This window comes from Lampris incognitus, chromosome 10 (assembly GCF_029633865.1).
Source record: "Lampris incognitus isolate fLamInc1 chromosome 10, fLamInc1.hap2, whole genome shotgun sequence".
Lineage (NCBI taxonomy): Eukaryota > Metazoa > Chordata > Actinopteri > Lampriformes > Lampridae > Lampris > Lampris incognitus.
In genome coordinates this window covers 59,944,875-59,972,873 of record NC_079220.1, presented here as the reverse complement: position 1 = coordinate 59,972,873, position 27,999 = coordinate 59,944,875, and the positions used below count along the sequence as shown (strand labels likewise).

At 43.4% G+C, this 27,999-nt stretch overlaps 1 protein-coding gene across 1 annotated transcript in view; it reads right to left on the bottom strand.

Annotated features, from left to right (window-relative positions):
• The window catches only part of LOC130119949 (nucleus accumbens-associated protein 1), a 102,315-nt gene that overhangs the window by 54,455 nt on the left and 19,861 nt on the right, over positions 1 to 27,999 (bottom strand). Inside the window, exons 2-3 of the mRNA XM_056288553.1 lie at positions 15,649 to 15,802; positions 10,804 to 11,079 (exon numbers count right to left, since the gene is read on the bottom strand). Coding sequence (XP_056144528.1) covers positions 10,804 to 11,079; positions 15,649 to 15,774 — 402 coding nt within the window. The 5' untranslated portion in view covers positions 15,775 to 15,802. The remainder of the gene's footprint in view (positions 1 to 10,803; positions 11,080 to 15,648; positions 15,803 to 27,999) is intronic.

The window sequence follows — 27,999 nt, the reverse complement described above, 5'->3', positions numbered from 1 at the left end:
TGTAATTGCTATAATGCCAATGGCTGACATTCACTCAATACAAAAGCCAAATTTGGCGTTCCACACAGATGTAGATAAACAGCTACATTTATAGCATAATCACAACACAACACGCACGCTGTGAAGCACAGACCTAATGCCAGAAGCCTCTATGTCAAAACACAAAACTGCAGGGAACTCAAACCCAGTATCCACATAATTATTAAGCAATTGGTTATAACCATCAATGCCATATGATACCAAAACAACTACTAAATGTCTATCCATATGAAAATAGTTAACACACAGTTACAATCATTCACAATATACAACACAATATTCAACCCATCGCCATGGGGGGAAAAACACCAGTCAATTACCAGTCGACGTTTCACAGAAGGACAATGCGTCAGTTGTTGTGCCTGAGGTCAAATGTATCAATGATCTGGTGGACATCCAAGGCTCTTGCTCTCCTAATAGTCACAGCCAAAAGTCCAAGGTTACTCGTACAAGCATCCCCGCTGGTGCTCCTCAAGTATGTCTTCAAGCGTCGGAGACAGGAGAAAGTTTGCTCACAGGATGCAGATGGAACAGGAAGTGTCAAGGATATACATGTGAGTTTGTACAGGTCCATAAACACGTCCTTGTGTGATGCCATCAGTGACAAAAATCCAGAGTGGTATTAACGGTGTGTGTCCTTGCTGTGATTTCCTTTCGAGTAGATGTTGGACTTGGTGTAACTCAGCATTTAAACTATCTTCAGTCATGCCATAGTTCTGTGCCATTGGCAATATGCACTGCTTATCTAAGAAAGATTTGTGTTTTGGGTTGCGGGCTGAGACCCCAGTCAGCACGACCCGCATCTGTGGAGAAGTGTCTCCTCAATTCATTAACCGGCCTGTCAATTACCGGATAAAAAAGCTGTGTGCGCAGGTCATCTGATAAATGTGTGCGGTGTATCAGATTCGGGGCCTCAACCACATAGTCCCATAAATGGCTGGATTGCTGCCGATCCTCTCTCCTCGGTGGTGGTGGTCTCTGCTGTGCTAAGCCAGCCTTAACACACAGCTCTTTAGCATGCTCTTGTATGTTGTTCCATGACTCTTCTGACCGTTTTTCCAAAAGTGTTGCGGTGACTGACTGAACCAGATCATTTGCAGATGAGATATCCAGGTTGGGTGACTGTAACTGGTCCGAGGCAAACTTGCTCACCCTGAATACATCCTCAAGTAAAGTGAGGTTTAAAATTAACTGTTCATCAACAAGCCCTTGCACAGCCTTAGCCTCTGTCTATTTTCGCATTTGTCTGGCCTATGATGTCTTGGAGAGTAGCCTGGATGGCTGGGAGCGATTTTTTAATTGCGCACAATGCAGTGTATCGACAGGCCCAGCGTGTATCAGATAGTGTTTTCAACTCAACGTGCAGTTCTGATGGCTGCAGTTCTTTCTGCTTTTTCAAGAACATGTCATGGACCACCGAGCCAGAAAATAAATTCTACAATAGTTGCACTGTCTCAAAAAACTCGGCTGCAGGTTGCACGTTACTCACACAATCAACCAGAACCAAATTTAACCGGTGCGCGTGGCAATGGACATATAGAGCTTGTGGCACCTCTTTCCTGAACGTCTCTTGTACCCCATTATTACATCCCGACATCACTGTGGCTCCATCGTAGAATTGGCCGATGCGGTTACTTGCGTCAATGTTGCATTGGCGAAGTATCATTTTAATACTTTTCAGCAGAGTCTGCATCCAATCCATCAGATGGCATAAAGAGTAAAAACTCCTCAAGCACAGTTTCATTGTGCAGATAGCGGACTACCACTGAGATTTGCTCTTTCTTACTAATGTCCTTGCTCTCATTGACCATTATGGCAAAATGCCCAGCTTCCTTTATCTCATCACTTATTTGTTTCCTCACCATGTCAACCATAATGCTAAAAATTTCGTTTTGTATCTCATGGTGGGTGTATTTTGCATTTGATGGGTTGTCTGAGATCTTTTGAGCAATTGTTTTGGAGCTGGAGAAAGTTTCCTCTGTTAGCCGCCTGACCGCCCTCTGTGGCCCCGTTGAGCTATCTACTGGCACGCTGTATATCACGGGCTCTCCACTACCGCCTTCATATACTCCCGGTTTTCTTGAACCAGCTTTGAATGTCCCTTATCGAGCATTTTCTCAATTTTCGATCCATCCTGCTTTCTGTGCTTAAACTCACACCATGCTTCCATTGAAAACTTATGTGCAGCACTTACACTGTGGGCTTTGAAAGATGCTTGTGTTTTACGCAAATTCTGGAACCCAAACACAGTAAAAGCTTCCTCTGAATGAAATCCATAGCTGCCCGCAGGGGCATAATGTCTGCATGAGAAACAGAAGGCTGCGCCCTTAATCACTGAATATTCCAGCCAGCTATATTGCTCATACCATACGCGATTAAAGCTCCTTTTCTAAGTACCAAAGGTCGTTGCTGGGTACTTGCGCACAGGGCATAGCGGTCCTTCCACTGGATTTTCATTAAGATCCTCCGGTCCACAAACTTTGCTTGAGGCTGAGCTGCCGCCAAGATTAACAGTAGAAAAGTTAGCATTAGCATTAGCAACACTGTCAACGGCAACAGCTAGCTCCCCCATGGGACCAGCACTTGCTGCTGAACACTCTTCATCTGACTCCGAGGTGTTGTCTGTTGCCATATCCAGTATATTTGCGGTGGAATGTCGGTATCCTCCACACTGCTTACTGGTACCGGTTCTTCCGAACTATGAGCACGCTTAATTGGGATCACGAAACGTTCCATTTTGCTGGCAAGGGCAAAAAAACTACTAGCAAACAGCACTGAGCATGAGTGGGAAGTTGACAATTTTGAGGGGAAAAACACAGGTGACGTCAGACCTAAGTGCATTTCCTACATTTTGTAATGTCATTAAATAAATGTTGGTCATTTTCGGACAAAAATTAGACAAAAAGTGAAAAAGATAAAAAGCCTTACAAATATATTTAGATTGATAACTTTTTATTTGATTTCATGGGGGTGCTATGCCACCACTAGGGGGAGCTGAAGCATCGGCAAGCCCCTCCTTAGCACCGTGCCTGCTCCCATGAGCATATCACTTAAATTGACTGACATATTGATTTAGGATTTTAATCTTATTTCTACCATCTAACCATACTGCCATCTAGTGACCATAAGTTGTTAGGTCTCGGATCAAACGATATGTGGTTAACCTCTTCTTCTTTTGCCTGTTTCGCTTTGCTCGACTGCGGTCGAAGGATGATGGATGATGGTCTTCTTCTTTCGGCTTGTTCCCTGTTTCCCAGGGATTGCCACAGTGGATTTGTTAGTTTCCATCCACTGTTAACCATGTTTTATTATTTAATTTCATTATTTTCTATAATTTTATTTTATTGATGTTATTTTCATATGATAGTCAATGAGTTTGTAGTTAACTTCTGTTCATCTACTGATGGTATAGAAACTCGTCTTGCTAGATAGTTTAGTAGTAATATTTTGGGTAAATATTTATGTGATAGAACAATTACTGTTTAATCATATGTTCTCTCGGTGTTAGGCAATACACTGTAATATACTTCCCGTACTTAGAATCACTACCGATTGACAATGATATTCAGCTGGGTGTGTAATATTTGCACGTATAGTCTAAAGTAAATCCTCCTCTCCTAAAATCACAGAATAAATATCAAAGAGGAGGTGGATCTTGACTCTGGTGCCAAAGTCAGTCATCCCTCCGGTGACACTCCCAGAAGAGGACATAAAAAGCCGATGTGGCTTTTGTCCTAGCAAGTTTTTAAAAAGTTTTACTACTATTTTTTTCATATTTTCTTTCTTTCTGAAGAATTTTCTCAAGTCTTCTTTTATCTTCCAAGTTTTTTCCAATTTTTCCGCTTCCCTTTTTTTATACTTAGTATTTTTGCATTTTTTCTTTATCTCACCAAGTTGTATGTACCAATCAGCCAAAACATTAAAACCACCTGCCTAATATTATGTAGGTCGCCCTATTGCCACCAGAAAAGCTCTCACTCATCAAGGCATGGACTCCACAAGACCTCTGAAGGTGTCCTCTGGTATCTGGCACCAAGATGTTAGCAGCAAATTCTCGAAATCCTGTAAGTTGCAAGATGGCGCCTCCATGGATTGGACTTGGTTTTGTAGCACATCCCACAGATGCTCGATCAGTTTGAGATCTGGGAAATTTGGAAGCCAGGGCAGCCAACACCATGAACTCTTTGTCATGTTCCTCAAACCATTCCTGAATGAGTTTTGCAGTGTGGCAGGGCACATTATCTTGCTGAAAGAAGCCACTACTATCAGGGAATATCGTTGCCATGAAGGGGTGTACTTGGCCTGTAACACTGTTTAGGTAGGTGGCACGTGTCAAAGTAAAATCCACATGAATACCAGGACCCAAGGTTTCCCAGCAGAACATTGCCCAGAGCATCACACTGCCTCTGCCAATTTGCTTTTTTTCCCCCGTAGTGCATCCTGATGCCATGGTGCCATCTCTTCCCCAGGTAAATGATATATACAAACCCGGCCATCCACATAAAGTAAAAGTAAACGTGATTCATCAGACCAAGCCACCTTCTTCCATTGCTCCATGGTCCTGTTGTGATGCTCACATGCCCATTGTAGGTGCTTTCGGCAGTGGACAGGGTCATCATGGACACTCTGATAGGTCTGCGGCTATGCAGCCCCATACACAGTACGTTGCAATGCACTGTGTTGTGACACCTGTCTATCATAGCCAGCATGAACTTTTTCAGCAATTTGAGCTCCAGTAGCTCTTCTGTGAGATCAGACAAGATGGGCTAGCCTTCGTTCCCCACGTGCATCAATGAGCCACGGGCGCCCAAGATCTCGTCGCCGGTTCACTGGTTGTCCTTTCCTGCACCACTTTTTGTAGGCACTGACCATTGCATACTGGGGAAACCCCACAAAACCTGGCGTTTTGGAGATGCTCTGACCCGGTCATCTTGTCATCACAATTTGTCACTTGTCAAAGTCTCTCAGATCCTTACACTTGCCCATTTTCCCTGTTTCCAACACATCAACTTCAGGAACTGACTGTCCACTTGCTGCCTAATATATCCCACCCCTTGACAGATGCCATTGCAATGAGATAATCAATGTTATTCACTTACCTGTCAGTGGTTTTAATGTTTGGCTGATCGGTGTATATCAACTATTATTATTATTTTCTCTCTTTGAACAAGCCTCAGTTGTGTATCTCCTTTCAGCTAAGTAAGCCAAGCTTTGATAAATTTTTGTACTACAAAAAAAGCACCACATGTGATAATTACTTAATATTGTTTTAAGTTTTATCTTTCGGCAAAAAAACTACTTTCAGATTATTTTTACTGAGTCAGATCAGTTAGTCAATGTAGCAGATTACTATTCAACGTTCGCCCAGACAAACCAATGCACCAAAGATTACCTCACCGACCAACGTTTCACTGTGCTTAGAACAGAATAGAACAGAACAGAACAGAATACACTTTATTTGTCATTTGTACATACATACAATGAAATTCCTCTCTGCATTCAACTCATCCTAGCTGTGTAGCTAGGAGCAGTGGGCAGCCGCCATGCAGCATCCGGGGACCAACTCGTTATTTCTTCCTATGGCCTTAGTCAGGGGCACACACAGGAGTATCAACTAGGGCTGTGAAAATTGGCTAAAAACGACGTTTGATTATTCCAAGTGTAACAACCACAGATGACTAGACTCGCTAGCCCTTGGCTAATGGGTCAGCTCCTTTAACTGAATGGTTAGCGCAGTCGCCCATGGTGCGGGCTACCCAGGTTCGGTTCTCAGCTGTGGCAGATTCCTGGCTGCCCCCTGAATTCACTATGTTGGTGTCAGAAGTGTGTGTGCACAGAGGCGTGAGGGAGCTGATATGCTGAAGCGCAGGGGACCGCTTCCCGAAGGATGGGGGCTGTGTAACAACCACAGATGACAAGACTCGCTAGCCCTTGGCTAATGGGTTACCCTTTAGTTGACTGATCAGCATAGCTGCCCGTGGTCCGGGCTACCCGGGTTCGATTCCCAGCTGCGATGGATTCCCGGCTGCTCCTGAATTCTCTACACGTGTCTCTACAAGTAGAGACACGCATTGCTGCGTGCTTGACTGACATCTCGGAGTGGATGGCGACACACCACCTGAAGTTCAGTCTGGACAAGACAGAGCTGATGTTTCTCCCGGGGAAAGGTTGCCCGCACCGAGACCTGGCCACCACCATTGACAACACCGTGGTGATGCCAACTCGGACTGTGAGGAATCTGGGTGTGATCCTGGATGACCAACTGTCGTTTGCTGCAAATGTTGCATCGCTTGCTCGATCCTGCAGATTTCTCCTCTATAACATCAGGAAGATTCGCCCATTCCTCACCGACGAAACGGCACAGGTGCTCATCCAGGCTCTGGTCATCTCCTGGCTGGACTACGGCAACTCCCTTCTTGCTGGAGCCCCGGTGTCGGCCAGCAGACCTCTGGAGCTTGTTCAGAAAGGTGCAACTCATCTGGTGTTCAACCGCCCTATGTTCTCCCACACAACTCCCCTTTTCATGTCCCTACACTGGTTCCCAGTAGCTGCTTGCACCCAGTTTAAGACTCTGGTGCTAGCCTACAGGGCAGTGAAAGGAACAGCACCTTCCTATCTCCAGGCCATGGTCAAGCCCTACACCCCCGCCCGACCACTTTGCTGTGCTGCCTCGGGACGCCCGGTTGCCCCGTCGCTCAGAGGCCCCTGCTGCTGATCGACCCGGTCACGGCTCTTTTCTGTCCTGGCCCCACAGTGGCGGAATGAACTCCCCGCTGATGTCAGGACAGCGGAGTCGCTGCCCATCTTTCGGCGTAGGTGGAAAACTCACTACCCTGTTACTTGTTCTTAGCACTTATTGTATTCACTCATTTCCAAAAAAAAAAAAAAACTCTTTCTTGCACTTTTACTTTAGCACTGGTTTTGCTCTTAGATGCTTGTTTAGATGCACTTATGACCTCTGATGACTAGTAGTTCTCCTGATTTCTTACGTTTAATGCACTTATTGTAAGTCGCTTTCGATAAAAGCGTCGGCTAGACTGTAATGTAATGTACTCTTCTAAAAAATAACAGATTCGATCCCATTCGAACATATTTTGTGCATGTCCATAAAAGGGCAAACCAATATAATGAGAGACATAACTACTTGTATAGGTATATTTATTTCAATGTAAACATGTCTTTTACAGCAACACAACATCCTGTCCTTAGATAGGATATTGTGTTGCTGTAAAGCCCCTTGAGGCAAATCTGTAATTTGTGATATTGGGCTATACAAATAAAATTGATTTGACTTTTAAAAGATAGACCTACACATTATAAAATAAACAAAATAATGTCTGATACCATAAAACTTCATGTGCCTTCAGGTTACTAGATGTGGAATGGTAAGCTAACTGTAGCTTACATAGCTTGTATGTGACTTTATCTCGAGGTTCCACAAATTTTCTGTTTTCTGACCAAAATCCTAAGTATTTACAAACGGGCTTTTTAGATTGCTTGGAGTGAAAATCACTCTCTCTGCAGCTGAGTTGGGTTGTGAACTCTCCGCCATCTTTACCACACAGTTGTTGTTGAATTATTTGCTTGTTTCAGCTTGAGCTACATTTCATTTTCAACCAATGAAAGTGACGTGTGACTCCTGTCCGTCATGCAGCGTATTCAGTGCAGCGGCCAAGGCCCTCACGAGAATTTGCGAGGCAGACAGCCACGGTAATGCAATTTTTCATTTTACACAAACGAATATTAATTTTCACCCTCAAATGTCTGGTTTTTTGTTTTTGTTTTTTGTACAATTCAGTTATATATTCTAATTTGGAATATTCATTGACAGTCCTAGTATCAACCCTAACATACATGTCTTTTTGATGGTGGTTGGAAACTGGAGTGCCTGGAGGAAACCCACGCCGACAAGGGGAAAACATGCAAACTCCACACAGAAAGGACCTGGGACGGCATGAGGTTCGAACCCAGGACCTTCTTGCTATGAGGCAACAGTGCTAACCACTGGGCCACCGTTCGGCCAAAGGTTAGAACTCCAAGCCACCTTGCCATGGAGCCAGTAAAGATTTTGTCGTCTTCCAGCATCTGACTTTTGCCAGGAATAACCCAAGCAATTTTGCCCAGGGTACGCTACATACAGCCCATACAGGGACATCAGCGATGACCCAGCGACCGCTAGACATTTTTGCCGGGCAACCTCAACTCCCTTGTGGATTCATTCTCACACAAATGTCAGGAATAAGCCTGCATTGTCTACAAGCAGCCTCCAGCCAGACCAAATCATCTCTACAGCGACGCTTCATCTAAAGTAGGCTCGAGTCATAACTGCTGACTTTGATAAGAGTTGATGTCGAATAACAATCTAAAATCTTCATTTGAAGCCTTAGAGAGATTTTAATCATTTCACAATGTCCCGCCTTCTCCGGTAGTTCTGACAGTCACATATAATAATGTATTCTATTTAAAGCCACCTTTCATGACACTCAAGGTCACCTTACATCAAATACAATAAAACAAAACAGTAAAAAAAAACCAGCGCAATCTACAATAAAACAAACAATAAGCAATAGAGGACACATCAGCAGAAGTAAAAAAAAAAAAGAAGATGAATTTGATGCTGTTAATGCTGTTAAAGTGAGTATGTTAGCTTAAAAAGGCGGGTTTTAAGAAGTTTTGAATTATGTCATGGAATTCAGTAAGCCAATGTGATGGAGTTCCAGAGTTTGGGTGCAACATAGGAGAAAGCCCTGGAACCCATTGTGCTGAGGTTGATGGCTGGTAGTGTCAATAGACCTGCTGGTGAAGACCACAGGGAACAAGATGGGAGTGTAAGTGCGAAGGAGGTCTGTGAGATAAGCAGGAGATAGATTATGAAGAGCTTTGAATGTTAATAAAATTTTTAAGTTAATCCACTGTGACAGTTACTACTGCCTAATTTTAGCTAATTGTTAGTCATCCATATCTATATATCATGGAGACAAGTCATGAGGGTACTGGAGGGGAGATTGGAAGTGGGCTTAGTGGAGACATAAAGTTGTGTATCATCAGCATAGCAGTGGAAATGGATACCATATTGCTGGAAGATATCGCCATGAGGGAGGAGGTAAATAATAAACAGTTGGCTTAGTGGTCACATAAAGCTGTGTATCATCAGCATAGCAGTGGAAATGGATACCATAGTGCTGGAAGATATCGCCATGAGGGAGGAGGTAAATAATAAACAAGAGTGACTCAACACTGAGCCCTGTGGAACTCCACAAGGAACTATCAAACTTTCTTACCAGTAATTCTGAATTTGTACAAAATGTGTCCTGTCTGTAAGGTAGGAAGCAAACCACTGATACACAGTACCCCCAACTCCAATGCTAGCCAGACGAGCCACAAGGAGCTGATGGGATATAGTATCAAAGGCTGCGGTGAGGTCAAGGAGGATGAGGATAGAGAGTAGACCGCAGTCAGCTGCATGAAGGAGGTCATTAGTGATCTTAACCAGGGCTGTTTCTGTGCTATGTTTGGGGTGAAATCCACATTGGAATTGTTCAAAGAGATTATTTTTATCAAGGTAGATCTGGAGTTGAGATGCAACTACCCTCTCAAGGATTTTGGATATGAATGGTAAATTGGAAATAGGCCAGTAGTCATTTTGGTCATTCGAATCTAAACTAGGTTTTTTCAGAGTTGGTCTGATTATGGCAACCTTCAGTGAAAAGGGAACTGTACTAGTGGATAGAGAGGAGTTGATGATGGAGGATATCAGGGAGATCATGGAGGGCAAACATGTTTTAACTAGGGTTGTGGGAATTGGATCCAGGTGACATGTGGAGGTGCTAGACTCGGTAATAAGTTCAAAAATGTGATTTTCAGTTGGAAGACTTAAGTCACATAGGACAATGGATGGGGACAATTTCACGGTGCTTGCTGATGGTAAGTCAGTCTGCATGATGTTAGCATAGGCTAGCTGCTCATGAATGGTACTAATTTTGGAGTTGGAAAAACTTCAAAAAAGCAGAGTATTGTTCATTAGAAGGGTTACTGTTCATATTGGTTTCAGGTGGATTTAGTAACCTTTTATCTGTGGAGAAGAGAATTCAAGTATTCCCTTTAACTGTACTGATGATATTTGCATAATAGGATGTTTTAGCTGTTGAAATAGCATTTTTGTAATGGAGTATATGATCCAAATACATTTGTTTATGAACAGCAATTCCAGTCTTGGTGAAAAGCCTCTCAAGGCCCCGACCTCTGATACATCGCCAAACGAAGTGATTATTAGCTGTTTGTCATGTGAAAGGGTTATTTCAGTCACCTATTTGATTTTGATTTTCATATATTCATCCATTTACTGATTTATTCTATTGTTGGTAGACATTTAGCCATTTATTTATTTTTTTATTGAAAGTCATTGTATGTGTTTCTCTGAAGCAAAGACAGAAATCCCTGTAATGGAAAATTTACAACTTCAGATCTGAAACTGATTAATTTGGGTTTTATCTTAATCTCCTACGTCTTGTAGGTGGCGCCCCCAAAATTCATAATGAGAGCATCATCATATTGTAGCTATTCATCGTTACAAGACACACACACACACACACACACACACACACACACACACACACGCATGCACGCGCGACCAAACACATAGTAATTCCCTCCAGCCTACTGCCTAGAAGAGAACATTATAATTGTCATTATTACTGGAAAAATCAGATAGAACCTAATCCATGCTTTTGCACCTTCGAACTAGCCTTTCTAGCACAGATTTACCTTTAGGAAGAATTCGGTGCCCTTTTCCATGATTTGCTGAATCTGCAGGAAGCCTGCTGTATACATGAGGAGGAACTGGTCCCCCACAGTCATGCTGAGACGGCCCGTGTAACAGAAGGCCAGGATCTGCTGGAAACTCTGGGGTTGTACAGCTGGAGGTAGCTCCACAACTGTGGGACTCTTTTCACTGCCATTACTTCCACCACTACTGCTGCTGCTGCTGCTGAAAAGGTCTCTGAAATAAGAACTGCTGGCAGCCAACACAGCTCGATGAGCCTTAAATGGAAGAGGAAGGGTTACAGTTACAATCCTGAATATCCTTTTTTTGTTTAACTTATGCCCGGATCAGACTACACGATATTTTTTGTCTTTCACGATGGCACTATGTCAGACTACTGCTATAAATTCGTGTCCTGTCTTGGCCGCCAGACTGGCCACACTACAAGTATGATCCCGACCCATTATCATATGCTGCCATCATCACATCATCTGCTGTCATCACGACCGTACGCGAGTTCATAGGTCGTTGGGGAGGCGGATCAACAAGTGTCAGTCATGGAAGAAGCGCTATGTGTGATGCTAGCAGTCTTGAGCTCAGAAAAGAAAAAAAAAACAAAGAAAAAGTGATTGTGGACCCGTCCCTAGGTGTCACAAAGAGGACAATATGGGCTGTCTATCCTTCAAAGAGAACGTGAGATAACATTTCTCTTTTGAGTTTGTCATGGTACTCCATTGAAAAAAGGTAATAAAGGCAGGGGTTTTGTCTCCACAGCTCAACGAACTTTTCCTCAGTTTTGCTGTTCCATTTCTCTGATCTCACAGCCACAGCCTTTCTCTTCGCCATCTTTGTTCACCTATGCGTGCCAGAAAGCATTCTGTTATCCTACTGGTCAGCATCAGGAACACGTATTTGAGCGTCGGTCAGGGGTGTCAAACTAGACGGAAAATGCAAAAAAAATTCTGACTTGCTAGACCTGTCGAGTCGGGGTCGTGGGGCATCTATGCTGATCTTGGATTATGTCACACTACAAGAGCATTTGTCGTTCCCGACGTTCATATTTGGGCGATGGTCAGCAGCAACGCAATCGGGTCAAAATCGGCCTGAATTCGTGTAGTTTGAGCCAGGCACTACTGACATCTAAGGTGATATGTGGTAATTGAAGGGACGTTTGACCACTACAAATCCAAAAGATGAATCTAAATTGCAACAGAAACAAGTGTCAAAGAAGGTTGAATCAGTTCTGGGCACAATGTTTATTGAGAGAAATGTTTCATCACTCACCGAAGTGACCTGCTAAACTGACTGCAGGTGTCCCCACCCTTATAAACAATACAGTGACTGCAGGTACCCCACCCTTATAAACAATAGTGGCATAGCGACCCAAACCAACGACCAGTTTCATATGCAGATACTATGGGTGTGACCATTAACTACAGTTTCAATGGCCACGTGTACTATTCACAGAGGATTTCTCTGATCTGTGATTGCAAACATTCCCAAACCATCTGTGAATAGTACCTTCTGGATTATTGAGCATGCATCAAGACATAAGCAACCATGCTTTTACATCATCACCTTCCCAGTCGCCAAACAGAAAAACAAGGCCGAGTTTGTGTTTCAGCTATTGATGTTGTAGTATCTGCTGGTAAATATCTTTTATGAGATTGTTCTGCAATGTGTGCATCCTAGAAATGCCAGTTTTGCTACCTCATCAATCATTCATTTCAAGCTATCCGTTCTCTTTCTGCATTTGGTTCCTATGCTAAAGATATAAAAAACATTACCATGGGCCCTACTGTTTTTCCAGAAAAGTACAACTATTAAAATGAGCAACTGCAAAACCATTCATGATTTTGATATCCATAGATTATCTATTATCTTAAATATACCAGGATATGAAAAAGGAAATCTGTTTGCATGTAAATCTATCATGTAAGTACATCAAATATTGAGTGTCACCTTGAAATTCTCAAGAGAACGATTAAACGTTTTGCAGTTTTGACTTTGCGCACTGTATGGACATAATTACATTTACATTTTACACATTTAGCTGAGACCGAGTAAGCAGCAAGTGTTTAGTGTCTTCTCAAGAAAACTGGCTTACTGCCACCGTGTGCACATCTGTGCAAAGGAAGTGGTATGTCATTTAAAACTTTATTGACAGCCTTATGTACCATTTAACCCACAGTGACTGAAGGTTAAATATAGCTTGTGTAAAGACTCTTGTAGCAAAGTACAATTAACAGAAGCTTTCTTTTTCAGTCTGGCAACATGAATGTATAAAAAGGAAATGTATCTAATAAAAACACATATTGTAAGAGAGTAGCAGAACTTGTAAACATTTACATCTAGAGCTATGAGGGTAAAAGTTAATACCAGATCAACCTTCATCTATTTTAACTTCTGTTCATAACAGTCCAAAATGAAAGCACATATTGCCGCTAGATATGGGGGCTAGGTTTGACATTAGGGGGCTGGTTTGACCTTAGGGGGCTAGGTTTGACATCGGGAGGCTAGGTTTGACATTATGGGCTAGGTTTGACCTTAGGGGGCTAGGTTTGACATTGGGGGCTAGGTTTGACCTTAGGGGACTAGGTTTTATATTGGGGGCAAGGTTGGACCATAGGGGCTAGGTTTGACATTATGGGCTAGGTTTGACATTATGGGCTAGGTTTGACCTTAGGGGGCTAGGTTAGACATTGGGGGGCTAGGTTTGACCTTAGGGGGCTAGGTTGGACCTTAGGGGCTAGGTTTGACCTTAGAGGGCTACGTTTGACATTAGGGGGCTAGGTGCGATATTGGGGGCTAGTTTTGACATTAGGGGGTTAGGTGTGACATTGGGGGCTAGGTTTGACCTTAGGGGGCTAGGTTTCAGCTTGGGGGCCTGGTATTAGGGAGCTAGGTTTGACATTGGAGGGTTTAGGTTTGACCTTAGGGGGCTAGGTTTGACATTGCGGGGCTAGGTTTGAGACTGGGGGGCTAGGTTTGACATTGAGGGGCTAGGTTTGACATTACAGGCTAGGTTTGACCTTAGGGAGCTAGGTTTGACATTAGGGGGCTAGGTTTGACATCGGGGGGCTAGGTTTGACATTAGGGGGCTAGGTTTGTCCTTAGGGGGCTATGTTTGGCCTTAGGGACCTAGGTTTGACATTGGGGGGCTACGTTTAACATTGGGGGCTACGTTTCACATTGGAGACTAGGTTTGACCTTAGGGGGCTAGGTTTGACATCGGGGGGCTAGGTTTGACATTAGGGGGCTAGGTTTGTCCTTAGGGGGCTATGTTTGGCCTTAGGGACCTAGGTTTGACATTGGGGGGCTACGTTTGACATTGGGGGCTACGTTTCCCATTGGAGACTAGGTTTGACCTTAGGGGGCTAAGTTTGACCTTAGAGGGCTAGGTTTGACATTAGGGGGCTAGGTTTGACCTTAGGGGGCTTGGTTTGATATTAGGGGGGTAGGTTTGACCTTAGGTCGCTAGGTTTGGCCTTAAGGGGCTAGGTTTGACATTAGGAAGCTAGGTTTGACATCGGGGGGGCTAGGTTTGACATTTGGGGGCTAGGTTTGACCTTAGGGGGCTATGTTTGGCCTTAGGGACCTAGGTTTGACATTGGGGGGCTAGGTTTGACATTGGGGGCTACGTTTGACATTGGAGGCTAGGTTTGACCTTAGGGGGCTAGGTTTTATATATATATATATATATATATGTTTTATATTGGGGGCTAGGTTGGACCTTAGGGGGCTAGGTTTGACATTAGGGGGCTAGGTTTGTCATCGGGGGCTAGGTTTGACATTGTGGGCTAGGTATGACCTTAGGGGGCTAGGTGTGACATTGGGGGGCTAGGTTTGACCTTAGGGGGTTAGGTTTGGCCTTAGGGAGCTAGGTTTGACATTGGGGGGCTAGGTTTAACATTGGGGGCTACGTTTGACATTGGGGGCTAGCTTGGACCTTACGGGGGTAGGTTTGACATTGGGGGGGTAGGTTTGACATTGGGGCGCTAGGTTTGACACTAGTGGGCTAGGTTTGGCCTTAGGGAGCTAGGTTTGACATTGGGGGGCTATGTTTGATATTGGGGCGCTAGGTATGACATTAGTGGGCTAGGTTTCACCTTAGGGGGCTAGGTGTGACATTGGGGGGCTAGGTTTGACATAAAGGGGCTAGTTTTGAAATTAGGGGGCTAGATTTGACAAAATTGGGGGGCTAGGTTTGACCTTAGGGGGCCAAGTTTGACCTTAGAGGGCTAGGTTTGACCTTAGGGGGCTTGGTTTGATATTAGGGGGGTAGGTTTGACCTTAGGTCGCTAGGTTTGGCCTTAAGGGGCTAGGTTTGCCATTAGGGAGCTAGGTTTGACATTGGGGGGGCTAGGTTTGACATTAGTGGGCTAGGTGACATGGCATGCATGCAACAATGCCTCTCTATCCAAAGACTGTGTAAAAAAAAAAAATTGGTTTCACTGTTCAGCCAAATGATGCTGATGGGGGTACCAGCTGGGATGAAGACCTCGTGCTCAACTGTAGTATCTCTCATACGAGCATGTTCTGTCAAAATACCGCACTGCCCTCTGAAATTCCTACTGGGATTTTACACAATATAGAGACAATCAGAAAAGGGGAAACTGCATTCTTTGTCAGTTATCAGATGTAGGTAGGTAAGTTAGGAAGGCAGAACAGAAAGTTAATCAGATGCACTATAAGAAAAGCCAGCAACCCTCCCTAAGGGGAAAAATTGTAATTCCAATTAACAATGGTATTAAATGGTGGGATACCAGCGTGACAGGGCTGATTCATTAATTTGGTTTAATCGTCATTATCAAAACAAGTTCCTCACTAGAGTGCCAGCAGCTTACCTTGAAGGTATGACCCTTCACCACCACAGACACATCGCAGTAGAGGCCCTGCAGCCGCTGCTCATTCAGACACTCCAGAACACTGTTGCCAAAGTTCGGGATCGCCATCTGGAGAGTTTGGGCCATTGTGTGACTACACACAACACTACAGGGTCTAATGAGAGAGAGAGAGAGAGAGAGAGAGAGAGAGAGAGAGAGAGAGAGAGAGAGAGAGAGAGAGAGAGAGAGAGAGAGAGAGAGAGAGAGAGAGAGTTAGCCAGGCAGGGACATGGGGACACGAGGACTTCAGCAGGGTGTCTAGCTGCTCACAGCCATGTCAAAGACACCGTGGGTTAAACGGCTTCCAAGTCAAATCGGGAATGACTGGTCAAATATATACTGTCCCAAAATAAAAAATAATTAAACAAACAAATGAACAAAGACAACTACTTAATAAATGACGGCACCCTTACACTAATGAGAAGTACAAACGGACAGATGCTGATGAACGGCTGCGTTGTCCACAACAACCCGATTATTGTTTGTTAACATGCTTCCATATTCAGACCCACTCAAACAATCAAACATCACACCCCTTTACATGTCCAATACATCTGACCCCATAAAAAAAACCGTCTCCACTGTCAAAACCCCTTTACATGTCCAATACATCTGACCCACAAAACACCGTCTCCAATGTCAAAACCTCTTTACATGTCCAATACATCTGACCCACAAAACACCGTCTCCAATGTCAAAAGCCCTTTACATGTCCAATACATCTGACCCCACAAAACACCGTCTCCACTGTCAAAACCCCTTTACATGTCCAATACATCTGAGCCACAAAACACCGTCTCCAATGTCAAAACCTCTTTACATGTCCAATACATCTGACCCCACAAAACACCTTCTCCACTGTCAAAACCCTTTACATGTCCAATACACCTGACCCCACAAAACACCGTCTCCACTGTCAAAACCCCTTTACATGTCCAATACATCTGACCCACAAAACACCGTCTCCACCTTCAAAACCCCTTTACATGTACAATACATCTGACCCCACAAAACACCGTCTAAACTGTCAAAACCCCTTTACATGTCCAATACATCTGACCCACAAAACACTGTCTCCACTGTCAAAACCCCTTTACATGTCCAATACATCTGACCCCACAAAACACCGTCTAAACTGTCAAAACGCCTTTACATGTCCAATACATCTGACCCACAAAACACTGTCTCCACTGTCAAAACCCCTTTACATGTCCAATACATCTGACCCCAAAAAATACCATCTCCAATGTCAAAACCCCTTTCCATGTCCAATACATCTGACCCACAAAACACCATCTCCAATGTCAAAACCACTTTACATGTCCAATACATCTGACCCCACGAAACAGTCTCCACTGTCAAAACCCCTTTACATGTACAATACATCTGACCCCAAAAAAAACCGTCTAAACTGTCAAAACCCCTTTACATGTCCAATACATCTGACCCACAAAACACCGTCTCCACTGTCAAAACCTCTTTACATGTACAATACATCTGACCCCACAAAACACCGTCTCCACTGTCAAAACCCCTTTACATGTCCAATACATCTGACCCCAAAAAATACCGTCGCCAATGTCAAAACCCCTTTCCATGTCCAATACATCTGACCCACAAAACACCATCTCCAAGGTCAAAACCCCTTAACATGTCCAATACATCTGACCCCACGAAACAATGTCTCCACTGTCAAAACCCCTTTACATGTACAATACATCTGACCCCACAAAACACCATCTAAACTGTCAAAACCCCTTTACATGTCCAATACATCTGACCCACAAAACACCATGTCCAATGTCAAAACCCCTTTACATGTCCAATACATCTGACCCCACGAAACAATGTCTCCAATGTCAAAACTCCTTTACATGTCCAATACATCTGACCCACAAAACATTGTCTCCACTGTCAAAACCCCTTTACATGTACAATACATCTGACCCCACAAAACACCATCTAAACTGTCAAAACCCCATTACATGTCCAATACATCTGACCCCACAAAACACCGTCTCCACTGTCAAAACCTCTTTACATGTACAATACATCTGACCCCACAAAAAACCGTCTAAACTGTCAAAACCCCTTTACATGTCCAATACATCTGACCCACAAAACACCGTATCCACTGTCAAAACACTTTAAATGTCCAATACATCTGACCCACTGAACACCGTCTCCAATGTCAAAACCTCTTTACATGCCCAATACATCTGAGCCACAAAACACCGTCTCCAATGTCAAAACCTCTTTACATGTCCAATACATCTGACCCCACAAAACACCGTCTCCACTGTCAAAACCCCTTTACATGTCCAATACATCTGACCCACAAAACACCGTCTCCACTGTCAAAACCCACTTTACATGTCCAATACATCTGACCTACAAAACACCGTCTCCACTGTCAAAACCCCCTTACATGTCCAATACATCTGAACCCACAAAACACCGTCTCCACTGTCAAAACCCCCTTACATGTCCAATACATCTGACCCACAAAACACCGTCTCCACTGTCAAAACCCTTTACATGTCCAATACACCTGACCCCACAAAACACCGTCTCCACTGTCAAAACCCCTTTACATGTCCAATACATCTGACCCACAAAACACCGTCTCCACCTTCAAAACCCCTTTACATGTACAATACATCTGACCCCACAAAACACCGTCTAAACTGTGAAAACCCCTTTACATGTCCAATACATCTGACCCACAAAACACTGTCTCCACTGTCAAAACCCCTTTACATGTCCAATACATCTGACCCACAAAACACCATGTCCAATGTCAAAACCCCTTTACATGTCCAATACATCTGACCCCACGAAACAATGTCTCCAATGTCAAAACCCCTTTACATGTCCAATACATCTGACCCACAAAACATTGTCTCCACTGTCAAAACCCCTTTACATGTACAATACATCTGACCCCACAAAACACCATCTAAACTGTCAAAACCCCATTACATGTCCAATACATCTGACCCCACAAAACACCGTCTCCACTGTCAAAACCTCTTTACATGTACAATACATCTGACCCCACAAAAAACCGTCTAAACTGTCAAAACCCCTTTACATGTCCAATACATCTGACCCACAAAACACCATGTCCAATGTCAAAACCCCTTTACATGTCCAATACATCTGACCCCACGAAACAATGTCTCCAATGTCAAAACCCCTTTACATGTCCAATACATCTGACCCACAAAACACCGTCTCCACTGTCAAAACCCCTTTACATGTCCAATACATCTGACCCAACAAAACACGGTCTCCACTGTCAAAACCTCTTTACATGTCCAATACATCTGACCCACAAAACACCGTCTCCACTGTCAAAACCCCTTTACATGTCTAATACAACTGACCCACAAAACACCGTATCCACTGTCAAAACACTTTAAATGTCCAATACATCTGACCCACTGAACACCGTCTCCAATGTCAAAACCTCTTTACATGCCCAATACATCTGAGCCACAAAACACCGTCTCCAATGTCAAAACCTCTTTACATGTCCAATACATCTGACCCCACAAAACACCGTCTCCACTGTCAAAACCCCTTTACATGTCCAATACATCTGACCCACAAAACACCGTCTCCACTGTCAAAACCCACTTTACATGTCCAATACATCTGACCCACAAAACACCGTCTCCACTGTCAAAACCCCCTTACATGTCCAATACATCTGAACCCACAAAACACCGTCTCCACTGTCAAAACCCCCTTACATGTCCAATACATCTGACCCACAAAACACCGTCTCCACTGTCAAAACCCTTTACATGTCCAATACACCTGACCCCACAAAACACCGTCTCCACTGTCAAAACCCCTTTACATGTCCAATACATCTGACCCACAAAACACCGTCTCCACCTTCAAAACCCCTTTACATGTACAATACATCTGACCCCACAAAACACCGTCTAAACTGTGAAAACCCCTTTACATGTCCAATACATCTGACCCACAAAACACTGTCTCCACTGTCAAAACCCCTTTACATGTCCAATACATCTGACCCCACAAAACACCGTCTAAACTGTCAAAACCCTTTACATGTCCAATACATCTGACCCACAAAACACTGTCTCCACTGTCAATACCCCTTTACATGTCCAATACATCTGACCCACAAAACACCGTCTCCACTGTCAAAACCCCTTTCCATGTCCAATACATCTGACCCACAAAACACCGTCTCCACTGTCAAAACCTCTTTACACGTCCAATACATCTGACCCACAAAACACCGTCTCCACTGTCAAAACCCCTTTACATGTCCAATACATCTGACCCCACAAAACACCGTCTAAACTGTCAAAACCCCTTTACATGTCCAATACATCTGACCCACAAAACACTGTCTCCACTGTCAAAACCCCTTTACATGTCCAATACATCTGACCCACAAAACACCGTCTCCACTGTCAAAACCCCTTTCCATGTCCAATACATCTGACCCACAAAACACTGTCTCCACTGTCAAAACCTCTTTACACGTCCAATACATCTGTCCCCAAAAAACACCATCTCCACTGTTAAACCCACTTAACATGTCCAATACATCTGACCCCACAAAACACCATCTCCACTGTCAAAACCCCTTTCCATGTCCAATACATCTGACCCACAAAACACCATCTCCAAGGTCAAAACCCCTTTACATGTCCAATACATCTGACCCCACGAAACAATGTCTCCACTGTCAAAACCCCTTTATATGTCCAATACATCTGACCCCACGAAACAATGTCTCCAATGTCAAAACCCCTTTACATGTCCAATACATCTGACCCACAAAACATTGTCTCCACTGTCAAAACCCCTTTACATGTACAATACATCTGACCCCACAAAACACCGTCTAAACTGTCAAAACCCCTTTACATGTCCAATACATCTGACCCACAAAACACCGTCTCCACTGTCAAAACCTCTTTACATGTACAATACATCTGACCCCACAAAACACCGTCTCCACTGTCAAAACCCCTTTACATGTCCAATACATCTGACCCCAAAAAATACCGTCTCCAATGTCAAAACCCCTTTCCATGTCCAATATATCTGACCCAGAAAACCCCATCTCCAAGGTCAAAACCCCTTTACATGTCCAATACATCTGACCCCACCAAACAATGTCTCCAATGTCAAAACCCCTTTACATGTCCAATACATCTGACCCACAAAACATTGTCTCCACTGTCAAAACCCCTTTACATGTACAATACATCTGACCCCACAAAACACCGTCTAAACTGTCAAAACCCCTTTACATGTCCAATACATCTGACCCACAAAACACCATCTCCAATGTCAAACCCCTTTACATGTCCAATACATCTGACCCCACAAAACAATGTCTCCAATGTCAAAACCCCTTTACATGTCCAATACATCTGACCCACAAAACATTGTCTCCACTGTCAAAACCCCTTTACATGTACAATACATCTGACCCCACAAAACACCATCTAAACTGTCAAAACCCCTTTACATGTCCAATACATCTGACCCACAAAACACCGTCTCCACTGTCAAAACCTCTTTACATGTACAATACATCTGACCCCACAAAACACCGTCTAAACTGTCAAAACCCCTTTACATGTCCAATACATCTGACCCACAAAACACCGTCTCCACTGTCAAAACCCCTTTACATGTACAATACATCAGACTCCACAAAACACCGTCTAAACAGTCAAAACCCCTTTACATGTCCAATACATCTGACCCACAAAACACCGTCTCCACTGTCAACACCTCTTCACATGTCCAATACATCTGACCCACAAAACACCGTCTCCACTGTCAAAACCCCTTTACACGTCCAATACATCTGACCCACAAAACACCGTCTCCACTGTTAAACCCACTTTACATGTCCAATACATCTGACCCAACAAAACACCGTCTCCACTGTCAAAACCTCTTTACATGTACAATACATCTGACCCCACAAAACACCGTCTAAACTGTCAAAACCCTTTACATGTCCAATACATCTGACCCCACAAAACACTGTCTCCACTGTCAAAACCCCTTTACATGTCCAATACATCTGACCCACAAAACACCGTCTCCACTGTCAAAACCCCTTTCCATGTCCAATACATCTGACCCACAAAACACTGTCTCCACTGTCAAAACCTCTTTACACGTCCAATACATCTGACCCACAAAACACCGTCTCCACTGTCAAAACCCCTTTACACGTCCAATACATCTGACCCACAAAACACCGTCTCCACTGTTAAACCCACTTTACATGTCCAATACATCTGACCCAACAAAACACCATCTCCACTGTCAAAACCTCTTTACATGTACAATACATCTGAACCCCCAAAACACCGTCTAAACTGTCAAAACCCTTTACATGTCCAATTCATCTGACCCACAAAACACTGTCTCCACTGTCAAAACCCCTTTACATGTCCAATACATCTGACCCACAAAACACCGTCTCCACTGTCAAAACCCCTTTCCATGTCCAATACATCTGACCCACAAAACACTGTCTCCACTGTCAAAACCTCTTTACACGTCCAATACATCTGACCCACAAAACACCGTCTCCACTGTCAAAACCCCTTTACATGTCCAATACATCTGACCCCACAAAACACCGTCTAAACTGTCAAAACCCCTTTACATGTCCAATACATCTGACCCACAAAACACCGTCTCCACTGTCAAAACCTCTTTACATGTCCAATACATCTGACCCACAAAACAATGTCTCCACTGTCAAAACCCCTTTACACGTCCAATACATCTGACCCACAAAACACCGTCTCCACTGTTAAACCCACTTTACATGTCCAATACATCTGACCCAACAAAACACCGTCTCCACTGTCAAAATCTCTTTACATGTACAATACATCTGACCCACAAAACAATGTCTCCACTGTCAAAACCCCTTTACATGTCCAATACATCTGACCCACAAAACACCGTCTCCACTGTCAAAACCCCTTCACATGTCCAATACAACTGACCCACAAAACACCGTCTCCACTGTCAAAACACTTTAGATGTCCAATACATCTGACCCACTGAACACCGTCTCCACTGTCAAAACCCCTTTACATGTCCAATACATCAGACCCCAGAAAACACCGTCTCCACTGCAAAAACCTCTTTACATGTCCAATACATTTGACCCCACAAAACAGTTTCCACTGTAAAAACCCATTTACATATCCAATACATTTGACCTTGCAAAAAACCATCACCACTGTAAAAAACGTCTTTACATTTCCAATACATCTGACGCCACAAACCATCTGGCCCCACAAAACAATGTCTCTACAGTAAACACCTCTTTACATGTCCAATACATCTGACCCAACAAAACATCGTCTCAACTTTAAAAACCTCTTTACATGTCCAATACATCTGACCTCACAAAACACCGTCTCCACTGTCAAAACCCCTTTACATGTCCAATACATTGACCCCACAAAACACAGTCTCAATTGTCAAAACCTCTATACATGTCCAATATATCTGACCCCATAAAACACCGTTTCCACTGTAATAACATCTTTACATGTCCTATACATATGACCCAACAAAACAACCGTCTCCACTGTGAAAACCCTTTTACATGTCCAATACATCTGACCCCACAAAACGTCTCCACTGTAAAAACTTCTTTACATGTCCAATACATCTGACCCAACAAAACATCGTCTCCACTTTAAAAACCTCTTTACATGTCCAATATATCTGACCCCACAAAACAAATGTCCACACAAAACAACCTCTCTAGTGTAAAAACCTCTTTATATGTCCAATATATCTGACCTAAAAAAAAAACGTCATCACCGTCAAACCCCCTTTACATGTCCAATACATTTGACCCCATAAAACAATGTCTGCACTGTAAAAACATCTTTACATGTCCAATACATCTGACCCCACAAAACACCGTCTCCACTGTCAAAACCCTTTTACATGTCCAATATGTCTGGCCCCACAAAACAAAGGTCGACACAAAACGTTTCCACTGTCAAAACCCCTTTACATGTCCAATACATCTGACCCACAAAACACCATCTCCACTGTCAAAACCTCTTTACATGTCCAATACATCTGACCCACGAAACAGTTTCCACTGTCAAAACCCATTTACATGTCCAATACATCTGACCCCACAAAACACCGTCTCCACTGTCAAAACCTCTTGACATGTCCAATACATCTGACCCACGAAACAGTTTCCACTGTCAAAACCCATTTACATGTCCAATACATCTGACCCCACAAAACACCGTCTCCACTGTCAAAACCTCTTGACATGTCCAATACATCTGACCCACGAAACACCATCTCCACTTTCAAAACCCCTTTACATGTCCAATACATCAGACCCCAGAAAACACCGTCTCCACTGCAAAAAACTCTTTACATGTCCAATACATTTGACCCCACAAAACAGTTTCCACTGTAAAAACCCATTTACATATCCAATACATTTGACCTTGCAAAAAACCATCACCACTGTAAAAAACGTCTTTACATTTCCAAAACATCTGACGCCACAAACCATCTGGCCCCACAAAACAGTCTCTACAGTAAACACCTCTTTACATGTCCAATACATCTGACCCAACAATACATCGTCTCAACTTTAAAAACCTCTTTACATGTCCAATACATCTGACCTCACAAAACACCGTCTCCACTGTCAAAACCCCTTTACATGTCCAATACATTGACCCCACAAAACACAGTCTCAATTGTCAAAACCTCTATACATGTCCAATATATCTGACCCCATAAAACACCGTTTCCACTGTAATAACATCTTTACATGTCCTATACATATGACCCAACAAAACAACCGTCTCCACTGTGAAAACCCTTTTACATGTCCAATACATCTGACCCCACAAAACGTCTCCACTGTAAAAACTTCTTTACATGTCCAATACATCTGACCCAACAAAACATCGTCTCCACTTTAAAAACCTCTTTACATGTCCAATATATCTGACCCCACAAAACAAATGTCCACACAAAACAACCTCTCTAGTGTAAAAACCTCTTTATATGTCCAATATATCTGACCTAAAAAAAAAACGTCATCACCGTCAAACCCCCTTTACATGTCCAATACATTTGACCCCATAAAACACTGTCTGCACTGTAAAAACATCTTTACATGTCCGATACGTCTGACCCCACAAAACACCGTCTCCACTGTCAAAACCCTTTTACATGTCCAATATGTCTGGCCCCACAAAACAAAGGTCGACACAAAACGTTTCCACTGTCAAAACCCCTTTACATGTCCAATACATCTGACCCACAAAACACCGTCTCCACTGTCAAAACCTCTTTACATGTCCAATACATCTGACCCACGAAACAGTTTCCACTGTCAAAACCCATTTACATGTCCAATACATCTGACCCCACAAAACACCGTCTCCACTGTCAAAACCTCTTGACATGTCCAATACATCTGACCCACGAAACACCATCTCCACTGTCAAAACCCCTTTACATGTCCAATACATCTGACCCCACAAAACACCGTCTCCACTGTCAAAACCCCTTTACATGTCCAATACATCTGACCCACAAAACACCGTCTCCACTGTCAAAACCCCTTTACATGTCCAATACATCTGACCCACAAAACACCGTCTCCACTGTCAAAACCCCTTTACATGTCCAATACATCTGACCCACAAAACACCGTCTCCACTGTCAAAACCCCTTTACATGTCCAATACATCTGACCCACAAAACACCGTCTCCACTGTCAAAAGCCCTTTACATGTCCAATACATCTGACCCACAAAACACCGTCTCCACTGTCAAAACCTCTTTACATGTCCAATACATCGGACCCACAAAACACCGTCTCCACTGTCAAAACCCCTTTACATGTCCAATACATCTGACCCCACAAAACAATGTCTCTACTGTAAAAAACCCTTTACATGTACAATACATCTGACGCCACAAAACGTCTCCACTGTGAAAACCTCTTTACATGTCCAATACATGTGACCCTACAAAACGTCTTCACTGTGAAAACCTCTTTACATGTCCAATACATCTGACCCCACAAAACACCGTCTCCACTGTCAAAACCCCTTTACATGTCCAATACATCTGACCCCAAAAAATGCCGTCGCCAATGTCAAAACCCCTTTCCATGTCCAATACATCTGACCCACAAAACACCATCTCCAAGGTCAAAACCCCTTAACATGTCCAATACATCTGACCCCACGAAACAATGTCTCCACTGTCAAAACCCCTTTACATGTACAATACATCTGACCCCACAAAACACCGTCTAAACTGTCAAAACCCCTTTACATGTCCAATACATCTGACCCCACGAAACAATGTCTCCAATGTCAAAACCCCTTTACATGTCCAATACATCTGACCCACAAAACATTGTCTCCACTGTCAAAACCCCTTTACATGTACAATACATCTGACCCCACAAAACACCATCTAAACTGTCAAAACCCCTTTACATGTCCAATACATCTGACCCCACAAAACACCGTCTCCACTGTCAAAACCTCTTTACATGTACAATACATCTGACCCCACAAAAAACCGTCTAAACTGTCAAAACCCCTTTACATGTCCAATACATCTGACCCACAAAACACCGTCTCCACTGTCAAAACCCCTTTACATGTACAATACATCTGACCCACAAAACACCATCTCCACTGTCAAAACCCCTTTACATGTCCAATACATCTGACCCACAAAACACCGTCTCCACTGTCAAAACCCCTTTACATGTCCAATACATCTGACCCACAAAACACCGTCTCCACTGTCAAAAGCCCTTTACATGCCCAATACATCTGACCCACAAAACACCGTCTCCACTGTCAAAACCTCTTTACATGTCCAATAAATCGGACCCACAAAACACCGTCTCCACTGTCAAAACCCCTTTACATGTCCAATACATCTGACCCCACAAAACAATGTCTCTACTGTAAAAAACCCTTTACATGTCCAATACATCCACTGTGAAAACCTCTTTACATGTCCAATACATGTGACCCTACAAAACGTCTTCACTGTGAAAACCTCTTTACATGTCCAATACATCTGACCCCACAAAACACCGTCGCCAATGTCAAAACCCCTTTCCATGTCCAATACATCTGACCCACAAAACACCATCTCCAAGGTCAAAACCCCTTAACATGTCCAATACATCTGACCCCACGAAACAATGTCTCCACTGTCAAAACCCCTTTACATGTACAATACATCTGACCCCACAAAACACCGTCTAAACTGTCAAAACCCCTTTACATGTCCAATACATCTGACCCCACGAAACAATGTCTCCAATGTCAAAACCCCTTTACATGTCCAATACATCTGACCCACAAAACATTGTCTCCACTGTCAAAACCCCTTTACATGTACAATACATCTGACCCCACAAAACACCATCTAAACTGTCAAAACCCCTTTACATGTCCAATACATCTGACCCCACAAAACACCGTCTCCACTGTCAAAACCTCTTTACATGTACAATACATCTGACCCCACAAAAAACCGTCTAAACTGTCAAAACCCCTTTACATGTCCAATACATCTGACCCACAAAACACCGTCTCCACTGTCAAAACCCCTTTACATGTACAATACATCTGACCCACAAAACACCATCTCCACTGTCAAAACCCCTTTACATGTCCAATACATCTGACCCACAAAACACCGTCTCCACTGTCAAAACCCCTTTACATGTCCAATACATCTGACCCACAAAACACCGTCTCCACTGTCAAAAGCCCTTTACATGCCCAATACATCTGACCCACAAAACACCGTCTCCACTGTCAAAACCTCTTTACATGTCCAATAAATCGGACCCACAAAACACCGTCTCCACTGTCAAAACCCCTTTACATGTCCAATACATCTGACCCCACAAAACAATGTCTCTACTGTAAAAAACCCTTTACATGTCCAATACATCTGACCCCACAAAACGTCTCCACTGTGAAAACCTCTTTACATGTCCAATACATGTGACCCTACAAAACGTCTTCACTGTGAAAACCTCTTTACATGTCCAATACATCTGACCCCACAAAACACCGTCTCCACTGTAAAAAACCCTTTACATGTCCAATACATCTGACCTCACAAAACACAGTCTCAATTGTCAAAACCCCTTTACATGTCCAATACATCTGACCCACAAAACACCGTCTCCACTGTCAAAACCTCTTTACATGTACAATACATCTG